We start from the raw sequence: 20606 nt of genomic DNA, 5'->3' as shown, positions 1-20606 counted from the left end.
CTGAACCATAAGACTGCACATAACTGGTCAAACTGATTAGGTATGTCACATTTAGTTGACACTACAAAGCTGCCTGCCACTTCATAGATAAAGGATTTCTAGCATCCTTCAGCATTACACTTGAGGCTACGATTTCTTTTCTTTTTTTCTTCTCTGCAGACCTTCAGGTTTTAAAAAGCAACACAAAAAACACATCGCTGTCTTAGAGTTTTCAGACAATTTTCCATTGATGTTTTCCTATCCGAGTTTTAACTCCCACATATCGCTGAAGTGTAGAGCTAGGTTTTAAAAGTCATGCGGATGCCTGAACAGACTAAGAAATATATGTTGGGACTGTCAAAATACCTGGTTAGTCCTTCCAAAAATCAAGAAGTGATGCTTACCTACGAACTTCTGAAAATCTCATCAGTAGTTTATAAATATTTTCAAGCTCTTACATAACTTTGCTAGAAAACCAAGCACTCAACTCAGCCTCAAGAATCCCAGAGTCTCACCTCTGGAACTCACTCACTGGGTGACTGAGCAAACCTCATAATTTCTGAGTCCTTCTGTTTGTCCCCTACAGCAACACTAGGGGTGCTGACTGCCAGGCAGATGTGCTTTTCATCAACTGATATCAAAGTGCACTATACAAGTCAGGTAATATTAAGAAGCTGGCCTTTGCAGGGTAATCCAATTAGTCAGCAAGGGGACCCTTTGAAGTCACTTGAATTATTTCCATTGCCTTCAGTGGACGATGAATCAACTTGTTAGACCTCGATCAACTTGTTAGACCTCGAAATGGTAGGTGCCTTGGAAATACCTATGTACAAAGATAGATATAACTTGCCTATCTGTGTCTCAATTTCCTTGTCTCTGAAATACAGATAACAACAGATATTTACCCATCTCTATAGAAGACCTGATATTATTTAAAACAATTGATGTGATGACTAATTAGCTAATATTTGACCAAGGATTTGAAAATTTAAAGCACTACATAACTGCTAAGTACTATTACTAAATTAAGCCAACTGTCACTAATGGCAGACAGTCTGATCTTCACTGCTTGTTGACACAAGACCAATGACAAATAATGAGTTCCATAAAGTCTAGAATATGTCATACATGGAGAAATTAATGAAAATTAAGAGAAATAAAATGGATATCATCATTCATTATTAAATTTATTTATTGGATTTTAGAATTTTAATCAGTAATGCCTACAACAATTTCCCTTTATATATGCACTGTATAGCTAAATAAACCACACACTCCTCTCTCATTGGAATAAAGTCTGTGTTAGCCTTGTGTCATTAGCCTATCCCCTGATACTGTTAGCTCTTGCATCAAGAGCCCCTGTTCATCGGTTCGTGAAGCTCCAGTTAGGTTTGCTGCTCTTCCTGCTCCATCTGAGAAGTTATTACAGAATCTCATTTTTAGTAACCTCCTAATTACAAACCTAATCCATTAATGACCAGTCTGTTTCCACTTAGCTTGTCCCAGATTACACCAGAAGCTCACAGTTATTCTGCAGCTAATTAGCATATCCATCTCTTTCTCCACCAAGTTATTTCCCCACCTCTTGTGACCAGCAGGTCAAGGGAGGTGGTTCTGCCCCTCTGCTCTTGTGAGACCCCACCTGGAGTACTGCATCCAGCTCTGGGTTTCCCAGTACAAGAAAGACATGGAGCTGTTGGAGCGAGTCCAGAGGAGGCCACGAAGCTGATCAGAGGGCTGGAGCACCTCTCCTATGAGGACAGGCTGAGAGAGTTGGGGTTGTTCAGCCTGGAGAAAAGGCAGCTCTGGGGAGATCTAATTGCGGCTTACCAGTATCTGAAGGGGGCCTACAGGAAGGATGGTGAGGGACTGTTTATCAGGGAGTGTAGTGACAGGACAAGGGGTAATGGGTTTAAGCTGAAGGAGGGTCAATTTAGAATAGATGTTAGGAAAAAATTCTTCTCTATGAAGGTGGTGAGGCACTGGAAGAGGTTGCCCAGAGAGGTTGTGGAGGCCCCCTCCCTGGAAGTGTCCAAGGCCAGGTTGGATGGGGCTTTGGGCAACGTGGTCTAGTGGAGGGTGTCCCTGCCCATGGCAGGGGGGTTGGAACTAGATGATCTTTGAGGTCCCTTCCAATCCAAACCATTCTATGATTCATGCTGTATTGGCTTGTAAGGACTAGTAATTTTCAGTAAAGGCAGAAGCCCTCAGCTATTAAACTTTTAGTCTGTTTCCATCATTCCTGCCCTCACACTCCTTGTATGGGAAGAACTGGACATGATCTCTACATTGACAATGCCTCCTCACCTTATGTCAGCAGAGAATTTCATCAGCCTGTTCCAACCTTCTACACCCAAGACATTAATGAAAGTGTTAAGTAATATCAGTCCCAGGCTGGTCTGTGAAGATCTCCACTAAACTGGCAGAACCTGTGCCATCTCCCTGGTCCCGGCCCACCTTCCTACCAGCTTCCTCAGTTTAAGAAGAAAGGTGTAGTCTATGTTTGCTATCCTAGTGTATCATTCCTGCCAAAGCAGTTTAGCAGATGAAATCTGAACATTTAAATTTAGCCTATTTTACGCAGATATTCTTCAGCACGTTCATGGAAAAATTCTAGTTTTTCAGATTCCAGACTCGTACAAAATATGTTCGCTACTCTACACTCAGCTTCAGAAATGTAGAGGTAAGTATAGGTCTTCATACACATTCAGCCAAATCATTGCCTACAATGTTTTCAAAAATTGTGGGAAATTATTCCTTCTCAACTGTCTAAACAATTACTGGTATTTATTAGCTCTATTTTGACAGAACTGGTTTAACACATTCTTAAAAAAATACACAACTTATTCTTTCTGATCATCACAAGAGTGTCATCAGCCTACCACAAATATTGTAATAAATAACTCTGCACCACAAAGAAACATGATTCGCTAAACGTTGAATCAACGTATTTGCTGAGGACGTGTGTATGGAGCCAAGTCATCTCAACATATAACTGATCCCCCAGTGGGAAGCGAACAAACAAACAAGAAAGCAGAATATCTTACCTTTGAAATGCCAACTAACACAGCTCCATAGGCCCAGTTTTTCTCTAGCATATACCCCCTGCGAGGCAGCTGATGGAGTCACGGAGCTGCTCTAGCAAATGGCCTGGTCTACAGCTCTTGGCAAGGGTGTTTGCTGGTCACACAGTGATCAGGGACCCCACAACTCTTCCGTCAAGCCAGGAACAACCAGGCATTTCCTCCTCTCCTTTTTCTTCTTGGTCACATACAATGCCTTTCTCTCCCTCTGGGAAGTTGGATTATTTCGTGATGGCAACTGGTCAGTCAGCCCCATATCCTCCATAATAGCAGCAGCACACAGGCTCCTGACTCCTGTGTCTCAGGGGAATGCAGGCAAAACTGCTCTGTTAGGGGAAATTCCCTCCCTAGTAATAAAAATCTCCTCCCTCAAGAAAAAGAATGCCCCCCCTACACATTTTGCCTGAAGGTAAAAATCAGCATCCTATTTTTCTAAGTCTTATCCTTTCCTTCCCAGAAAAAACATTAAATCAGCCAAATTGCTCTTGCTGCCTCTCCACTGGAAAGAGGGGAAGTAACAACTAGAGAAGAAAATGTAGAAAGAAAAGCATGACTGGCAAAAAAGAAGTGGTAGCACTGACCTCCTGGCTCGAGGACAGTGTGGAAAGGAAGGCAGCTGGGAGTGGGAGGGAAGCGGCAGAGGAAAAATAGCATGCATATGTGCAGACACATATGCAGATACAGATTTACCAAGGACTACTGAGGAGGCGTCAGCCTCCCTATCAGCACCAGTTTGTGTAGCATGCATTCCTGCATCTTGTGGTACGGCCACAGCAGCACGGCTCAGCTGCTCCTCCGCCCCATTTAGGAAAGGGCATCACCCATCCGGAACAAATGCGTTGGCATCTACACGTTCATATGTGAAGGGGCAGGTATTATAGAACATTGTATTACCTGTGCTACTTTCAGTTAGCATGAAACACTATTTATAAGCTTGCATAAGGAACATGATTTGATCTTGCATTTATTCCACATCTGCAGATCCTAGGGACCCATGCATGCAGACAGGCAAACTCTAAAGCTTTAAGCCTGATTTCTCTGCAAAAAAAAGAAAGTAATTAGGAAAACTTTGTATTCCTTGCACTTACAAGGGCAGATCCCCTTACAGCAGATACTGCTCTTTCAGCAGATCTTTGTGGGTGGAGATTTCATATCAGCATGTCTGCCAATTCCTGCCAGAGTTTCATCCAAGCCACAACATACAGAGTCAACATCAATTAGCATTAATTATTATTTATAAGAAGCAATATTATCTGCATTGCTATCATTCACACTTATTTTTATGTCTTACACAGGGCTCATGTGCATGGTACCTCACTGCCCAAAGAGACAGAACAAGGTCCCATGGAACCTGCAGACGGATACACAATATTCCCATCATTAAACCATATTGAATAGATTGTTGTAAAAGTTCGGAGTTCCCCTTTTCTGTGCTCCCATGAACTTGTCTTCTACTTTCTGTTTATAGTCAGGTCAAGATTTCTCTTCTGCCCCCGCCCCCCCCCCCCCCCAACCCCAGCCAGGAAGGAATAAAAAAAAAATCTTGCCTGTAGATCATAAAAGGTTTTTCTTTCTAACCAGAAAAGAATCAACACAAGAACAGAATACCCCCAAACCATTTGGAACCATCAACATACAGATTTTCCAGTACAAAACTCTCAAGTGAGCCTTTTGCGCTTTGCCAAAATGTATTGGTTTCACATGAACAGAAAAAACATGCTGAATGCATCTATGTTGACTTTATTCCTCTATCCATTTTGTTGGCACAAGCAGAACCTCTCAGCCACCTCTTTATTCTGGTTCAAATGTTGTCTCCAAACCCAGAACTGTATTCTGTGAAACAGAGTTTTGTGTTAGCCAATGGGGCTGATTTTGTTTAGTTCCCATAAAACTAAGAAAACTTGCAAATATTACAAAACTCAATTCAAAACAGTTAATTAGTCCAGATCACTATTATTACTAGGATTGAAGTTATTAGCATTGTTGATAATAACTGCTCATAAATAAGCATTTGCATACATTAAATTTAGCTGGAAGAACTTGTGAGCATTAGCAAATCCTATAATGAGCACAGTGCATATTCCTTTTTTAATGAATTCTGCCTCACTTCCAGTTTAAATAATATTTTTTACCACTTTGTTTCTTGCTTATTTTGTTGTTTGATGCAATACACAATAGCACAGGCACCAAGATTAGTGCAGTGAATCCAATTTAGAAAGTCACTTTTGCATAGGCCAAGGTTAATGAAACCACTTGAGTACGTTAAAGTGAATTCACTTAGTCAATCCAGGCTTGTTGGAGAAACTATTAATAATCAGCTGGAACTGCTGAGTCAAAATTATGAATGAGATGGAAACACTGAGCACATTTTATGTGCTCCCATTGCTTGTATCCTATTTGAGACTGTTGCAATCATAAATTATGCATAGCTCTGAAATACTACATACTTTGACCAATATGTATTGCAACATTTTGCTGGGGAGTCACAACATGATGTGTCATACTGCATATACCTTTCAGTGGAGAAGTATGAACCAAATGGAGTATGAAAACACTGGATTACCATTTGCTATTAAAAGCCAACTTCCATCTGAAAACATTTGCAAACAGTTTGACTTCTATTGATAGGTAAGTTTTATTTGCTTTGTTTAGAGATCAGACTAGATTTATATCAGTTGTCAGATACATGAGAAAAACTATTTTAAAGCTAGATATAGTTGGCATATTTACCATTTCCCCTCTTATTCACGTATGCATTAGATTAATTTATTCCATAAATTATCTAATCAGAAAAGAGAAACCATACCATTTTTCTTATACAACTAGCAAGCATAAGCACTACAGGCATTATAAAGGCATTCTTTTCGTTGTTACTTTTTGGCCAAAATAAGTCATGTTTCATTTGTACAATAGGACACCTGAGAACACTGTTCATAGCTCGTGGGCAACTAATACATCCAAATTATGTGCAGAAATAAAGCATTATGATGTTTTTACTCTAGTTTCCAAGTCTGAAATGTCATGCTCTTGGTTGGTATTCTTCACACGAAGAGACAAGAGATATGCTTCCAGGACAATAAAAGCATTCTGTATAGAAAATAGTTTGATCTTTATTGTATCTATAACCAGTAATTACCATGCTATTATATTTATACCAACAGTCAAGCAACTCGCTGGCATAAACAGACACACCTCTTTTGGCAAGAGAGTTGCAATCACATGTGCTAGCAGTTATCTTCATCCAAAATGCACAGAGACAGTTAAATAAAAAAAGTGTATAAATTATTGTCCAAATCTTTTGCTAGTTCATCACACAACACTTCACTGATGTTAATAAATCCATACCATCTGATAACATATCCTATTATTCACAACCTAATTAAATTGTACATGGAAAGTTAACAGAAGAGGTAACCAACCAATACAACGCAAACAATGCAAAAGTCAGTGCGGCAAGCTGAAGCTAGCTCTATTAAGCAACATATCACTAACAGTGGAAAGAACATTTTTGGAAAGCGCTCAGTGTCAATGAAGACATCCTTTTTACTATTGATTAAGCACAGCAACCATCAGGGCACATAAAAACATACATTAGCTCACCTTTTCCTGGAGCAAGCACCAACATTCTAGCATTTCACAGACAGACGTTACAAAACAGTCTAATTTGTCTTGTCCTTCTGCATGAGTCATATCAGAAGGAATGATAAGCAAGCGGTAGCCAGGCAAAGGAAAAGAATAACTGCAATGATCAAGGTGGAACACAGTGTGTGGCTTTTAAGCAGCAAATAAGTTTTTGAGGGGCAATCCCTCTCACCTTACACGGTGTTTCAGTCTAGCCTACTATTGTTCAATCATATCTTAACTTCAAGATGAAGTTCAATTAGCGATTAAAGTAGATTTTCTTTTCACAATTGATTATCTTATATACATAAACTCCATTAAGCAAATTATCTTGACCATCTAAAAACTGAGGTACCTCCATTTTAGGTGCTTCCTAGGAAAAGATAGGCAGGCTGAAATTCACCTTAAATACTTCTAGAGCTCTGTAATACATCCCAGGTGATCACCTGGGAAGACTTAAACTTCCTTCCAGCTGACAGAAATGAGTGCTGCAAGGTGCAAATCACTTCATGTACTACAGGTACCTGCTTTGGGATAAGACGAGGACAATTCTCCGGTGTGACCACACACGCAGGCATTTAGAACCTCAGGCAGCAGCTCTCAGTACTCACTATCTGCAAAGCAGAATCTACATATTTAGAAATTGTTAGAGATACAAATTCTCGGTTCAAACTTACTATTACGTCTTCAGTTCATAGGTTTTATTTTCTTCTTGCCTACCTTCTCCTCTATTTAAAATAAAGCCACTCTCCTTAGTGCTGTAACTTTCCAATCATTTAATACCCTCGCCAATATTTTTCTTGTGATGGACTGAAATGGTGTTTATAAAAACAAAATTAGTCAAGCTGTCATCAGATCTTACCTCTGGAAGGGAAGACTCACAACACACTGAGAAAGACACTTTCCCTGCAATGCTCTTGGGCAAAACCCTTCAGCATCACTGGAACAGAAACCCTGCCAACACATCCCCAAAAGTACGCTGCTGAAGAGAACAGCAGCACTACCGTTTCCTGTAAAGAACAGATGAGAACAATAACACAGTATCAAAACTTCAAGATGTGAAATGAACACAAATATTCCTGTAAGTTACATCCTGCACTTGCAAACTAAAAGGACTCGAGATCTGGCATGTGATTATCCACACTGTTTAACTAGCAACGAGCTCCCTGGCACGGGCTTTCCCCTGTCACCTAGTACGTTCTCACGCAACACAGAGGCTTGGTTCAGGAGATGGCATGGACAAAGGACCATCCCCTCTAGGCAGCAGAGGTGGGGCCACTTCTTTGGGAAGAAGAGAATTTACCCATGTGGACGTGAGCCCTCTGGGGCAAAGACTGTGTGCTGGCCTCTTTTATTTACTAGTGCTGAGGTAGCCATAAAGACCGGATGGGACACTGTGGGCATCTTTAAGTCTAAGATCAAGATTGTATCTGCAAGACTCACCATACGAAGACCATGATGTTTCAAATACTAATTAATACATTCATGCAGAAGAGTAATTTTCTCAAATTAATTAGGATTACTCCTATGTATAAAAGTACGCCAGCGTAGGTGTTTGCAGAAGACGTTTTGGAATGTCAGTCATCATACAGCCATCAGTTAAAGTACACTCATAAATGCTTTCGCTTGGAAGATTGTACTAACCTTAATAGAAAATACATGTTTTCTGGGTCTGATGACTCAGGAAGAACTTGCAAGTCTATACCTCAACCCATTAATCTTATATAAATAAACTTTCCCCTTGTGAAAGGGAGTCCCATAGCATTAATAAATAGGAATCTTTCTCAACCATAATCAGATTCTGTAAGAATCATTTAGAAACATTTAGATTAATTATTTGTTGCGAATTATTTACTTAGCTCTGTCTCTTCCATCAAGAAGCACAGCTCTATTTCTTTCGGCAACATGAGCTAGTATAATAGAATACAGTTTCCACATTTAACTCTCATATCCAACACCATTTAATTAAAGTCTCAACTGTGAATAGTCATGAGTCTGGCCAAAGTTTTGAAGGTTTGACTTCAGGCCCACTGGCGTGAAAGCCCCACCTATTCAGTTTACCTCCGCGCTCAACTCCACCTAACTTCATCAAGGGGCCAACCTTTAACGATAGCGCATTTAAAGGCCAAAGTGGGGGTAAGAGGGTACAGGGTGTACTACTTCATATCCTGCCTTCAAAATAAACTCTGTCCAAGTCACCAAGATTTACTTCCAGAGAGTTGATGGGTATTTAAAGTAGCATGGTGGGAGAGCATTTTTCCTTTGATAACTCTCAAAAGTTTTAATATATGTTGGGTTTTGCTAAGTTTCTTGGCATTGACTCCATCTCAACTGGCAAAAGTAAAAATGGACTGTCTTCCAAACTCCTATGGCATAAATAAATCAAATTATGAATAAGGACTCTCATAAGTGATGAGTAAATATCTCCATAGTCTGATCTATCAATGTCAAGTGCTGGGGCTTATACTTCTCTGAAATGAATACGGAAGTCTGCAAATTTTTGAAATATTATTCTACCTTCTGGAAAAACCCTCTGTGCATCAGTCATACCCAGTTTCTGGTTCACAATCTCCCATTCTTCACAGTTGCTGGAGATTTTCATTAAGGGAAAAAAACCAAACAAACAAACAAACAAAAAAGAAAGATTTTGTACAGAAATTGCAATTGGAAAGAGATAACAAATGGATGCATAGCAGCCCCTTTCAGGAATTACACACTGCTGTTCAACCTCCACTTTTGCATTTTTTATACTTTTTATTCAATAAAAAAACCCAAACTCCTCAATCACCCCTAGCCATGAAAGACAGGAAAAGTATACTCCAACAGAGAAAATGCAGATGAAAGACTATTGCTTCCAAACGCACCATGGGAAATGAAAACCCAGAGAACTCCCTAGCCTGAGGAAAGCTGTAGAGGTGAGCAGTCCAAAAAATTCCACCAGCAGAAGCAGCCAAATCTGAGATCTTTGGGCATCTTGGAAATTTTCTACAGTCTGAGTAGAACTGCTTTGCCATGTGGTCTCAGTTGGAGCTATCTCCAACTCTCTCCACATCGCCATCTCTTCACCTCAGCTTTACTCCAGTCCTCTTTTCCTTTTCCTCTGCTACCTTTCCTCTGCTTGCTCCCCTTCCCCATAGGCTTCCCTTTTTTTTTTTTTTCTACAGTAAAACTAAAAATGTTCTGTAATGTCATTTCCATCAGAAAAAACATCAAAAACCCCCAACGTTTTTAAAAGGGAAAATGATCCATGTAAAAAGAAACCCAAGCAAGCAGCTGTGTGTCACAGCAGCAATTACAAGCTTCAGAGAAGTCAAGATACTGTTTGTGCTAGACTCCCCATGTGCACGTATACTTACTCCCCCCTCACGGTCCTGACTGACTTATAGGTAAGTAGTAGCCATTGCACTGAAGCAGATTTGGAGATGTTTAGTAAGACAAATCAGGACTACTGACAGATTTACAGGGGAGAAGGTACTGGGTGACACATCAGAAAATCACTAACAGATATTAAACTGGCTCAATTCTGTGGACTATGTTGTACCTACCAGTCTTGGGCTAACACCCAGGACTTTTCTTTCCTTGCAAAGGTATGATGTCAGGCACATGGCAGTTCTTGAGATTCTGTATAAGCCAGCATTGCCAGAGGCTCTGTGCAGGTGTGGTTAACAGTTATTTAATGATTCTTCACAATTGCATGTATCTGTCTGAACATAAATAGTCTGATCGTAATCTTTCTTTTCACACCATGTATTTGCCCTAGTGTTTCCACCCTTGCAGGTTCTCAAATGCCCGATCATAGTTATTCCAAACCTGAGATTCACTGGATCATTTAAAACCATTCACAAGCACTCTGCTGTCCTGTTGGCTTGGTAAGGTGAAGAGACTGAAGGCTGTATATTTAATACGAATGCTGCAGGTCTCCACTTAAATTCTGTAAGTTTGGCTCCCCGGTGACTCACAGGACTCTCCTCCCTTCCACATGTTTACACACCGATGACAAGTACTGTTAAGTTTCTAAAAGCAAAATTAACAAAAAAAAAACCACCACTGGTAATTCCCAGGAAAAGCTCTCAGTCCTTCTCCTTTCCCCAACAGCTGCACAAGCCTTTATTCAGCATAAATACCAGTACTGTTCAATTAGTTAAAATAATTTTGAGTGATACTTTGACTGTTTCTTTTCCAAAAGGTAATAGTTTTCCTAATTAGTCACTTGCTTTGATAAGGCACTGACTTTTACTCTAATCTAAATTAACAAGACTTTATCTACCTGCATCATTTAAACACACCCTACTTGCAAATCTGGTATGACTAAAAACCAAGACAAGTGTTTGGTTTCATTTTACATTTGCTTCAAAGTGCCCCACTTGGAGGTTAATTATTAATCTGCTCAAGTATATGTAAAGGTTCAGGGAAACAACGGGGTTAGTAGGTAGAGCAGTAGTTGAGGAATTAAGAAACCTATGTCCTATTGCCAGCTTAAATCACCTAAGTTTGGCCAAGACATTTAAAACCTGTGAACCTTTACTTACAGAACAGAAATAGCAACACCCTCTGCACAAAGCACTGTGGCATCTTTAGGGAAGAAACTTCATGAGTGTGAGGCAACAGTATGTTTGTTCGCACCTTCGAGACTGAAACTCAGCTAATCCCTTGAGAACTCACCTAGGAACTGGAGATCAGATACTCAACCCATGCAGTTTAACAAAACTTACGATTTTGTCAGATTTGCAGCAGCTGAGAACCAGCTCCTCAAGCTTTTACCACATTTCTCTGCTGCCTGAAAAATGGTGAAAACACACCTGATTTCCAGAACAGGGTTTGGAGGTTATAACCCCCCCCCCCCAACACCACCACCCTGAGGTACTGTAATAGATGTACCCTCGGTGTAACTATGCTGCCTGTCCCAGGTGTAAGCAAGCAGCAGCATGGACCAGAATTTCAAAGGTACCAATGTTGTTCTGGAGCTGTCCAGGCAGTGGGAGGATTAGGTCAAAACGACTCAACGGGTGACAGCTCAGATCTTGAAGCAGAGAAGGAAAATGGAAAGCAACAAATGGAGGACAGAACATGCGCAAGAGAGACGTAATTTGGGGGCATTACTGCTGAATCCTGCCTATCACAGGAAGGCCTGGCCGTCAGCAGCCTGCTTCCAAATAGCCCCATTATAATGCAGTTGACTTGGTCTTGGTGAAAAAAGAAAAAAAAATCAAGACCTTTTTTACACCCTTATTTATTTACACGTTTGGCTAATTCTTAACCAAGTCATAGGATTCCATCCAGAAATAGCTTTTTCAAAGAAAGAACAACAAAAACCAAAAAAACTGGAAAAAAAAAAAAACACCCCAACAAAAAAACACCCAACCCAGAAGTAAGAATGTTGAATACTTACTGCTGTTCAACTGGAATATTATTGGCAAGGTGATTCATTTGTTAATCCGCAGTGCTATAAATAGTACTTTAACTTAGTTGAATGAAAACATATCCTTCATATCTCTAGTCTCTTGTTTACCCATGTACAATATATGTGTTTCTGAGCTGGCTTAGGTGTATTCCAGGAAGGGCTAGCAAAGTTCAATGACTTTCCATCACACATTCAAAGCCCTTCAGTTTTCGGTTAATTTTGCTGTACTTCTCTCACCGTGTTGTTCGCTTTGCTCCATCAATGCATGGACTTAAAGGCAATAAGAGGCTATTGTAACAGCTCAGCTGGTGTTTTCTCATATCATGGGCCAGTGATAGCAAGCCTCTGGCATCAATACCAAGTTTGGCGCCAACAGATATTTGGTCTGGCACCAGCAATAACAAGCTATGATGGTTTCTTTTTAAGTTTGTTTGGCACCAGTAGCAAGAAACATTCACTATTCCTGGCAGAGAGCCACAGAATTTCACCAAATGGCTTCTGCATCATAACTTCATAACAAACATAACACAACATAGCTTCTAATTGCGGTGGAGCCTGTGTCTCAGCAAGCAATTCTGTCCTGACAATTACAGCCAGACTTATCAATACCTGTGCTGCCTTCCAAACCAGTTTTGTTCTTACTGTAAGAATAATCTTGAAGAGATCCACAAACCCGTAAGTCCATCACCATTTGGATTTTCTCTCTCTTGGTGCAGTTACACGAAACCAGGTAATCAACTATGAGAAAAGCCTATGGGGACAGTTACTAAATTAAGTCATCACAAAATATGTTGTAAATACTGTGTTGACTTAACCTCACTCCTCACCCTGCACTCTTTTATGTCATGTACTTTCTCAGACTGCAGACCTGCAATGTATTCCAGAGAAGTGCATCTTATGCCAGTGTGGAGCCCCATTCCAGCCCCTGAGGCTCTAGTAAAAAGAGAGAATTAGCTATAAATTATCTGAGTCTCAAGACCGAGCAATCTCCATTTTGACAGCTCCTCGCTAAATGGCACAACCCTTTGATGAGGCCTCGTGGTGGATACCTCAGTGGACACAGCACAGGATAAGGACTCTGAGAGCTCAGTTCTACAGACAGGGTTGCAACCAACTTGCCGAATGATTTTCAACAGGAGTCCCCTTCACTCCTCCTTGCCTGTAAAATGTGAGAGCTCTGCGATCTCTGAGTGGAAAGGACAGTGTAAGAACCAGGAATTTCTTCTCTGCTACTAAGCGTTAGTAATGGTGGCAATAATACTGTCCTCTTCACAGGTGAAGATCTGTCCCTGCCCACTCTGTCACGATACGGTAGGCAAGAGAAATTTGCTTACATATAGACTTTTTTACAGGACATGAAGTGGGCACAGGGAGGAAGTAATGCTAAGCTTTCAGCATGGGAAATTTTCATTCTGAGCAACAGCTCCCAAGAAAATAAAGACTGTGTGAAACAAAGTGGAAATGGAAGTCCCCACAGTAAATTCAGCCCTTAGAACCTGCCAAAAATATGGAAGATCTCTGCCCATGGGGAATGGCTGTCCTTGTGAAAAAGTGCAAATCCGCAGAGTTCCCAATGTGGGAATTCATGCAGACGTGCATTCTGCTTCAGTGATCAAACTCTTCCTCTCATGGTCTAAATGAATTTCCACTAACCTCCTTTCTCCAGCTCAGTCTCTAGCTGGATTTCCTTCAAGTATAAAAATACACATAGTGCAATTAGTCAACCTTCACAGACTTTGCAGTTCATTTATGCATGCTAGGCACGTCTCCTGCTGTGAGCAGCCCATCCAAAGAGAACTCTTTGAACTGGTCTATTGTTGCTCGCGTAGTCTATTGCATTGTCCAATTTCATCACTCCTGGCAAGGCAGCACACTCCTGCAGCTTGCTACAGGAGGAGGAGAAGAGATGATGAAGCACTTTGTCCAGCTGGTGTGCCGGACATCTCAGATGTACAAATAAGCTTGCCTACCACTAACTATAGGACTTTCCCAGTCACCACAGAGAGATTTTTATTGACCAGTTGCACTTATATGATCTTATCTGGAGCTCTCTCTAATCTAGTTAGCAGTCTGGAGGGACAGAAGGCAGAAAAGATGGTAAGAAAGGACTGGGTGAAAAAAAAAAGATTTAAAAAAAAAAAATTAAAAGCAAGACCACAGTGTGGCACACCTTTGCACAATGTTGCTGAAGTGTAAAACCAAATTATGGTTTAAAATACCGTGGAGACAGCACAACTGGATCAACCAAAAATATACCCGCAACCACCAGTATTTTCCTACATTTAGTAAGGAATATTTTTAGAATCCATAGCTTGAGCAAACTGCAAAGGACTACACTGTCCTACCTTCAAATATCCATTGGCACACTCCTACTATTTCTGAATTAAATGAGTCAAATACTCCAGAAAATGCGAAGCAAAGTTGAGCGTGTGATTTCCAAGCAACCATTCACATTTCTCCCCTTTGTCTTTGACTAGGGACTGTTTTGGGTAGGAAAAGAGGGGGTCATACATCAAAAAAAGTCCTGCTCTGCTGCTCTAAAGAGGAAGAGACATTTCATTTTAGAACAAAGAATTAGATTTTTTTTTACATTGCTTTTCTAGAGGTTTTTGGAGGTTTTTCTTGGGGTGATGGGGGTGGAGTGTTTGGCTTTGCTGTAATACAGCACATCAAAGTGCTTTTGATGTGAAGTTTACTTAACAGAATCAGTTTTTCCGATGATTGTGTTAATCTTTATAAACCTGAAGGCGATACTGTGCCTTTTAAAAAACTATAGCAGGAAAAGACTTGAGGTTACATATACTCTCAGTGGTGAGAGACCGGAGTAGTTGGACTATTTCGCCACTTCTTACAACTTCGCTTGTTGTTTCATGGGCAGCAATAGCAACGGGCTTGACGCCGCTCTCACTTGGGCCAGGCAGGCTCTATTTAAACCATGCACGGTTCTTGACATGAGCACCTTCATGTGTTTTCTCAGGTAAGAGCCACCACAGATTTCAAGGGCCAGGTTACAACAGGCACCCGCTCAGAGGCAGCGAAGGGGCCTTGAGCCGCGACAAGAACCAGCGCTGATCTCAGAACGGCTCCCTGCTCCCAGCCGTTAATAGCTATCTTTGTAATCGTATTATTTTGAGCACAAGCTTCTGTCCCCTCTTAAACCTTGCAAAACCAGCTTTGCCATCCACTCCTAGTCTTGAAGTATGGCCGTGAAAAAGCTTCTGTTATGTCTGATGTGTTTACCTACAGCATTTGAATGACTTTTTAAGTTCTTTGAATAAAGATAAGAGACAATGTGTACATTTTCCACACAAATAGTGGAACAGTAATAAAATAAACATCAAAGGTAAGCTAGCAAATCATCGCTACTTCACTGCTATTTACAACAAAAGCAGGAAGAGGAAAAAACCTACCCTTGCCATTGGCATCATCTTAGAAAATACAAGTTTTGGAAGGAATGATAGCTTTTTCCCATACCCTTAAACACAAACATTGGCACCTACAGCTAATGCAACGCTCTAGTGAAAGATCTCAGTTTACATTACATGGAGACAACAACAACAAGGAACCAAGAGAGGTCTCCCTCCTCTTATTTTTGTCTTTCTGAATTGCCAGCTTTTCTGAACTGGTACAGCTTTAGCGAGAACAGGAAAACATCAAGCCTGTTATTATTAAAGTTAGCAAGAGTACAACCAGGAAGACAGAAGAACCTCTCGTTGTTCAGTATTTACTATTTAAGACTCATGCAGACTGAAGAAATGGCAAAGCTTTGAAACAAAATGCAGGTGTGTGGGGGAACATATATTCTATTCAAGAGACATTGAGACAGAAAATAGTGGTGTTTTTTCTGTTTGTCTTTTAAACTTGCCTTTTCTCATGTTCCTCTCTACGCTCCTTAAGAGCCAGATCACAACAGCATAGTCTTAAGAGGAGTGACTCTGCATTAAGGATTTATTCTAAAATAAGGTCCGATTTAGAAAGACTGCTTTTAGAAAATATGGAGCAATCTAACTCTTACTCCAGGACACAAAATTCAAAGTGTATGTATGAGAAATAAAATACAAGCACCACACTAGATTTCTGCTGATGTTTTTGTTTTGTTATTGTTTTGCAGACACTAGTGCTATTGCCGTATGCAGTGAAATGGCGTTTTGCAATTGACTTTGAACAGCGAGCAGGATAGGACTGAACAGGGAGTTTTCAGAGAAGCTACTGCCGTATAGCTCTCTTCATTGAAGAGAGCATACTGTTGAAGGTGGCAAAACCTACGAAGGAGGGTAAGACCCTTACAACTTAAACCTAAAAATTACACCTGATTTCTCTAGAAAGGTGTCCAGCTAAAATTACAGAATACTTTCTGTCACAGGTTTTACAGAAAATTTATAGATCCACAATGCGTAAGAAAAGTTAAAGCAAAGTCACTATTTAAAAAAAAAAAAACCAAAAAACCCTCACAATAAAAGATTTTATTGGAGAGCAACAGTTATAACAGAGACGTTACAAACGCACCATCCGGAAGAGATCAAACAATGTTACTCTATACACATTAACACACTTAAAACTAAGGTTAAGGTTTTGACTAATTCTCTCGTAGCAAAAGCCCACCGCATTGCGTACCTGTTCCCATTTTAGCCCTGCACCGGGTGTGATTATGACAGAAGGAAAGAGGGGCCAGGACTTTGTCAGGCTACATAAATCATTAGGAATTCACAACTGCGAAGCCGTGTATTATTTTCCAACAGGTTGTTCAGCTGTCACACTACAACTTGTTGCTCTATACGGCGGTAGTAAAACAAATCACTGCATGTAACAGGTTCTGCTCTGCCACCTATAAGTCATTCCGCATTTTACACCTGGGAGGCGGGCCCGGCTCTGCGAAGTCTCGCCGAACTGCGGCTTCACTCGAAATACCCGGGAAGGGGAGGGACCTGGCAGGAGAAAATACAAACAAGTTCGGTAAAATAACTTTCCAACAAGACCTCGCTGTCATCTCAGCTAATTACGGCTCTGATACGGCTTATTAGCGCATACCCACCTTTGCTACCTTGCTTCTCCACCCACCACCCTTTCAGATCTTTGTCCTGGCTCCGCCTCTCGCCGGCGTTATAATGGGCTGGTCTGAAAGTGGTGGAGAGACACAGAACCACAGGGGAAGAGAGAGATAATGACAATAACACTAATAACCCTAATAACCCGGCTGCTGCCCGCGCCGCAGCGAGGAGCCAGCCCGGCGTCCTGGCACTGACGGGGGCCGAAGCCGGAGAGAGCGGAGTAACCCCGACGTCCCTCGGGAGCTTCTCCCCACGCCCGGGGAACGCCGGACGGTAACATCGGCAGCGCCCCCGAGGAGGACCGGGCTCGGGGGGACGCGGAGAGAAGCCGGCTCCGGCAGCCGCCCGCCCGCTCGCACCGGCTCCGCGGGGGCCTCCTCGCCCCTCCGGCCCCATGGAGCAGCGGGAGTAAAGAGCGAGAAGGACAAAAAGGGGGGCGGAAAGAGAGCGAGCGCCCCGGTGGGGGAGAAGGAGGTGGAAGCCGGAGGAAGCGCCCCGTCCCCCCTCCTCGCCGCCTGTCCTCGGCGCCCGCCGGCGGGGAAGGGGCCATCCCTCTGCCAGCGACCCCCGGGCCGGCCGGGCGAGGCGGCCGCGCAGCCCCGCTGCCCTGCTCTGCCCGCGCTGCCTGCCGCCGCGGAGCTGTCCAAGCCGGCGCGGGGGCAGAAACCCCCCGGGTCGCCTCACCGCCCCCCGCCGCCCGTGAGGCCGCGCCGAGGGGCGGGGGTCGCGCCCGCCCAGCGGAGCCGCGGGGTGCGGGGGGGGCCGCCGGCGCCGCCGCCATGAAGCTGGAGGTGTTCTCGCAGCACTACGAGGACAAGCTGAGCGCCGGCAGCGATCAGGAAGGCAGCGGCTCTCTCTCCCCGGCACCGGCTGAGAGCGAGCTGGGCTCGGACGGCGACTGCGCCGCCAACAGCCCGGGCGGCGGGGCCGTGCGGCCGGGGCATCCTCCGCCGCCGCCCCCCGCCCCGCAGCCGCCGCCGCCGCCGGCCGAGAGCGCCAAGGGGAAGCCCTACACGCGGCGGCCGAAGCCGCCCTACTCCTACATCGCGCTGATCGCCATGGCCATCCGCGACTCGGCCGGCGGCCGCCTGACCCTGGCCGAGATCAACGACTACCTGATGAGCCGCTTCCCCTTCTTCCGCGGCGCCTACACCGGCTGGCGCAACTCGGTGCGCCACAACCTCTCCCTCAACGACTGCTTCGTCAAGGTGCTGCGCGACCCGGCGCGGCCCTGGGGCAAGGACAACTACTGGATGCTCAACCCCAGCAGCGAGTACACCTTCGCCGACGGCGTCTTCCGCCGCCGCCGCAAGCGCCTCAGCCGCGCCGCCCCGCCGCCGCAGCCCGCCCGCCCCGCCGCCGCCCCACCACCGCCGCCACCGCCGCAGGAGGCGGCCGGAGCGGGCACCGCGTCCCCCGGCGGTTCCCCGCGGTGCTGCTGCGCCTCCTCGCCCTGCAACTGCGCGCCGGGCGCCGCCGCCAAGAAAGCAGCGGCGGTGGGCGGCGGGCCGGCGGCGGGGGGCAGCGGCGGCGCCAAGTTCTCCAGCTCCTTCGCCATCGAGAGCCTCCTCCGGCGGCCGGCGGGGCCCCGCGCCGCCCCGCAGCCGCCGCCGCCGCCGCCGCACGCCCGCCTCCTGTGGCCGGCGCCGCCTGCGCCCCCGCACCTGCTGCCCGGCCCCTACCCGCTGCTCCCCTACCCACCTGCCGCGCAGCCCCCGCCCGCCGCCGCCCTCTATGGCGGTGGCCTCCTGCAGCTCTGCGCCTACGGGCTGGGCGAGCCGCCGCCGCTGCTGCTGGGGGGCGGGCGGCAGGCGCTGGCCCAGGTCGAGCCGTCGCCGGCGGAGCGGCCGCGGCCGCCGCTCTTGCCCGCCGCCCTCCACAAGGGTGGGAGGGGGCCGCCGCCCGGCTCCCCGCTCTACGGGCCCCTCCGGCTCAGCGCGCCGCTACAGCCGGCGGCGGGGAGCTCGGCATCGTTCCAGCCGTACGCCGTGGAGACCCCCCTGGCTTAATGGAGCCCCCCTCCTCCCCTGCGAGAGGCCTGCCCGGGGAGGCGGGGAGGGGGAAAGGAGGAGGCTCTGGATCCCGCACTTTAACTCCAGAGGCGACGAAAGCCTCCAAGCAAAAGCCTCGGTGACGGTGCCTTAGTGAAATGACAGTGGGTTTAACTTAAACCAAAACCAAAAAAAAAAAATCAAAAAAACAAAATAATTTGTTTTGGACATAGCCATGAGCCTCAAGTGCTTCTTACTGTTCGTTGAGACTACTTGACTGTAGCCGTTCCCTCGCCGCCCCCTTTGTACCCCCCCTCTTGTCCCCGCATGTACTGCCACCAAAGCCTTGGGCAGCGGAGCGGGGGGTGCCCCCGCGGAGAGGCGCGGTGCTGGCAGCCGGGGGATGCGCTGTGCGCTTGGGAGGGCGGGGAGGTGGGAGGGGGGCCGGGGGCGCCTGCCGGGAGGAGCAGGGAGAGAGAAAGGGAGGGGGCCGGGGGCTGCTGTGGAGCCGTAGGTCTGTACTGCAAAGCGATGCATCACTGTGCCAAAAGAAGCCTTTTCTCCTGTCCGGCAACTAGCATTTCGTGGGAAGGGAGGACATTAAATTATTTATAAAAGTAGTGTTTTTAACACAAAGAGAGTGCAGTTTTTTTAATTAATTATTGTTCTTGGGGGGGGCGGGAGAGGGGAAAGGGCTCAAGGAACTGTCAGGTATTGTCTCCTGTACTGGTTGGCGTTGTACATTTAAAGGCCAAGACCACTGCTACTGGAAAGAGAAGAGTAATTTTTTTTCGTATTTTATTTTTGTGTTTGTATAGAATATATGTGCGTGTGCATTTTATTGACGCTCTGCCACAACGATTTTTCTTTTTTGTTTTGGTTTGATTTTTTTTTCTCCTCTCCCCCGAATAAAAGCTGCCCCCTAAATAAAGACGGTAATAAGGAGAAGAGCGTGATGTCTGTGCTGGCATGGAGGGAGGGGAGCCTGCCGTGGGATTGCCTTGGCCGAGGAGCGCTCGGGCTGCGGGGGCAGCCGGACTGCCCGCCCTTTCCTCCCCATCCCTCCCGGCAGGTAGAGGTGCCACGTATGGACCCGCCTTATTTTGACCACGGGAGGTGACACAGGTTCTCCTCTTGTGCTGCCATCAGGCTTGGAAGTCCTCTTCCATTCCTCGAATCAAATGAGGTTCCCCCGCCGGTGCTCAGCCCTGCAGAATGGCGATTTGCAGGCAGGCAGATTTGCAGGCAGGCAGATTTTGCAGCCTGGCTGTACGACTTACGGGCAGCCTGCGGAAGTCCTACGCATCGGCCTGCTTCCCCCCCCCCCCCTTTTTTTTTTTTTTTTTTCCTTTTTTCCCCGAAGGACAGCAGACGAAATGTAATCCTGTTGTCATCTCTCGGTCCAAAGAAAACTCGCTTCAGGAAGGTTGCTGGCACGACCGGGCTCCAGCTGCTTCTGATGGGGACACCCTCGCTGCATCTC

At 45.1% G+C, this 20606-nt stretch overlaps 1 protein-coding gene across 1 annotated transcript; it reads left to right on the top strand.

Annotated features, from left to right (window-relative positions):
- The first annotated feature begins 17119 nt into the window (after positions 1-17119).
- On the top strand, positions 17120-19532 carry FOXQ1 (forkhead box Q1). The gene has a single exon (XM_075747124.1). It carries the CDS (start codon positions 17912-17914, stop codon positions 19139-19141), a length of 1230 nt encoding a protein of 409 aa, XP_075603239.1. The 5' UTR covers positions 17120-17911; the 3' UTR covers positions 19142-19532.
- Positions 19533-20606: the final 1074 nt, after the last annotated feature.

Source organism: Balearica regulorum, chromosome 2 (genome assembly GCF_011004875.1).
Source record: "Balearica regulorum gibbericeps isolate bBalReg1 chromosome 2, bBalReg1.pri, whole genome shotgun sequence".
Classification (NCBI taxonomy): Eukaryota; Metazoa; Chordata; class Aves; order Gruiformes; family Gruidae; genus Balearica; species Balearica regulorum.
This window is presented reverse-complemented; position numbering and strand designations above follow the sequence as displayed.

Coding starts and splice junctions, on each gene's coding strand:
- FOXQ1 (XM_075747124.1), top strand. CDS start 17,912: ATGAAGCTGGAGGTGTTCTCGCAGCACTACGAGGACAAGCTGAGCGCC.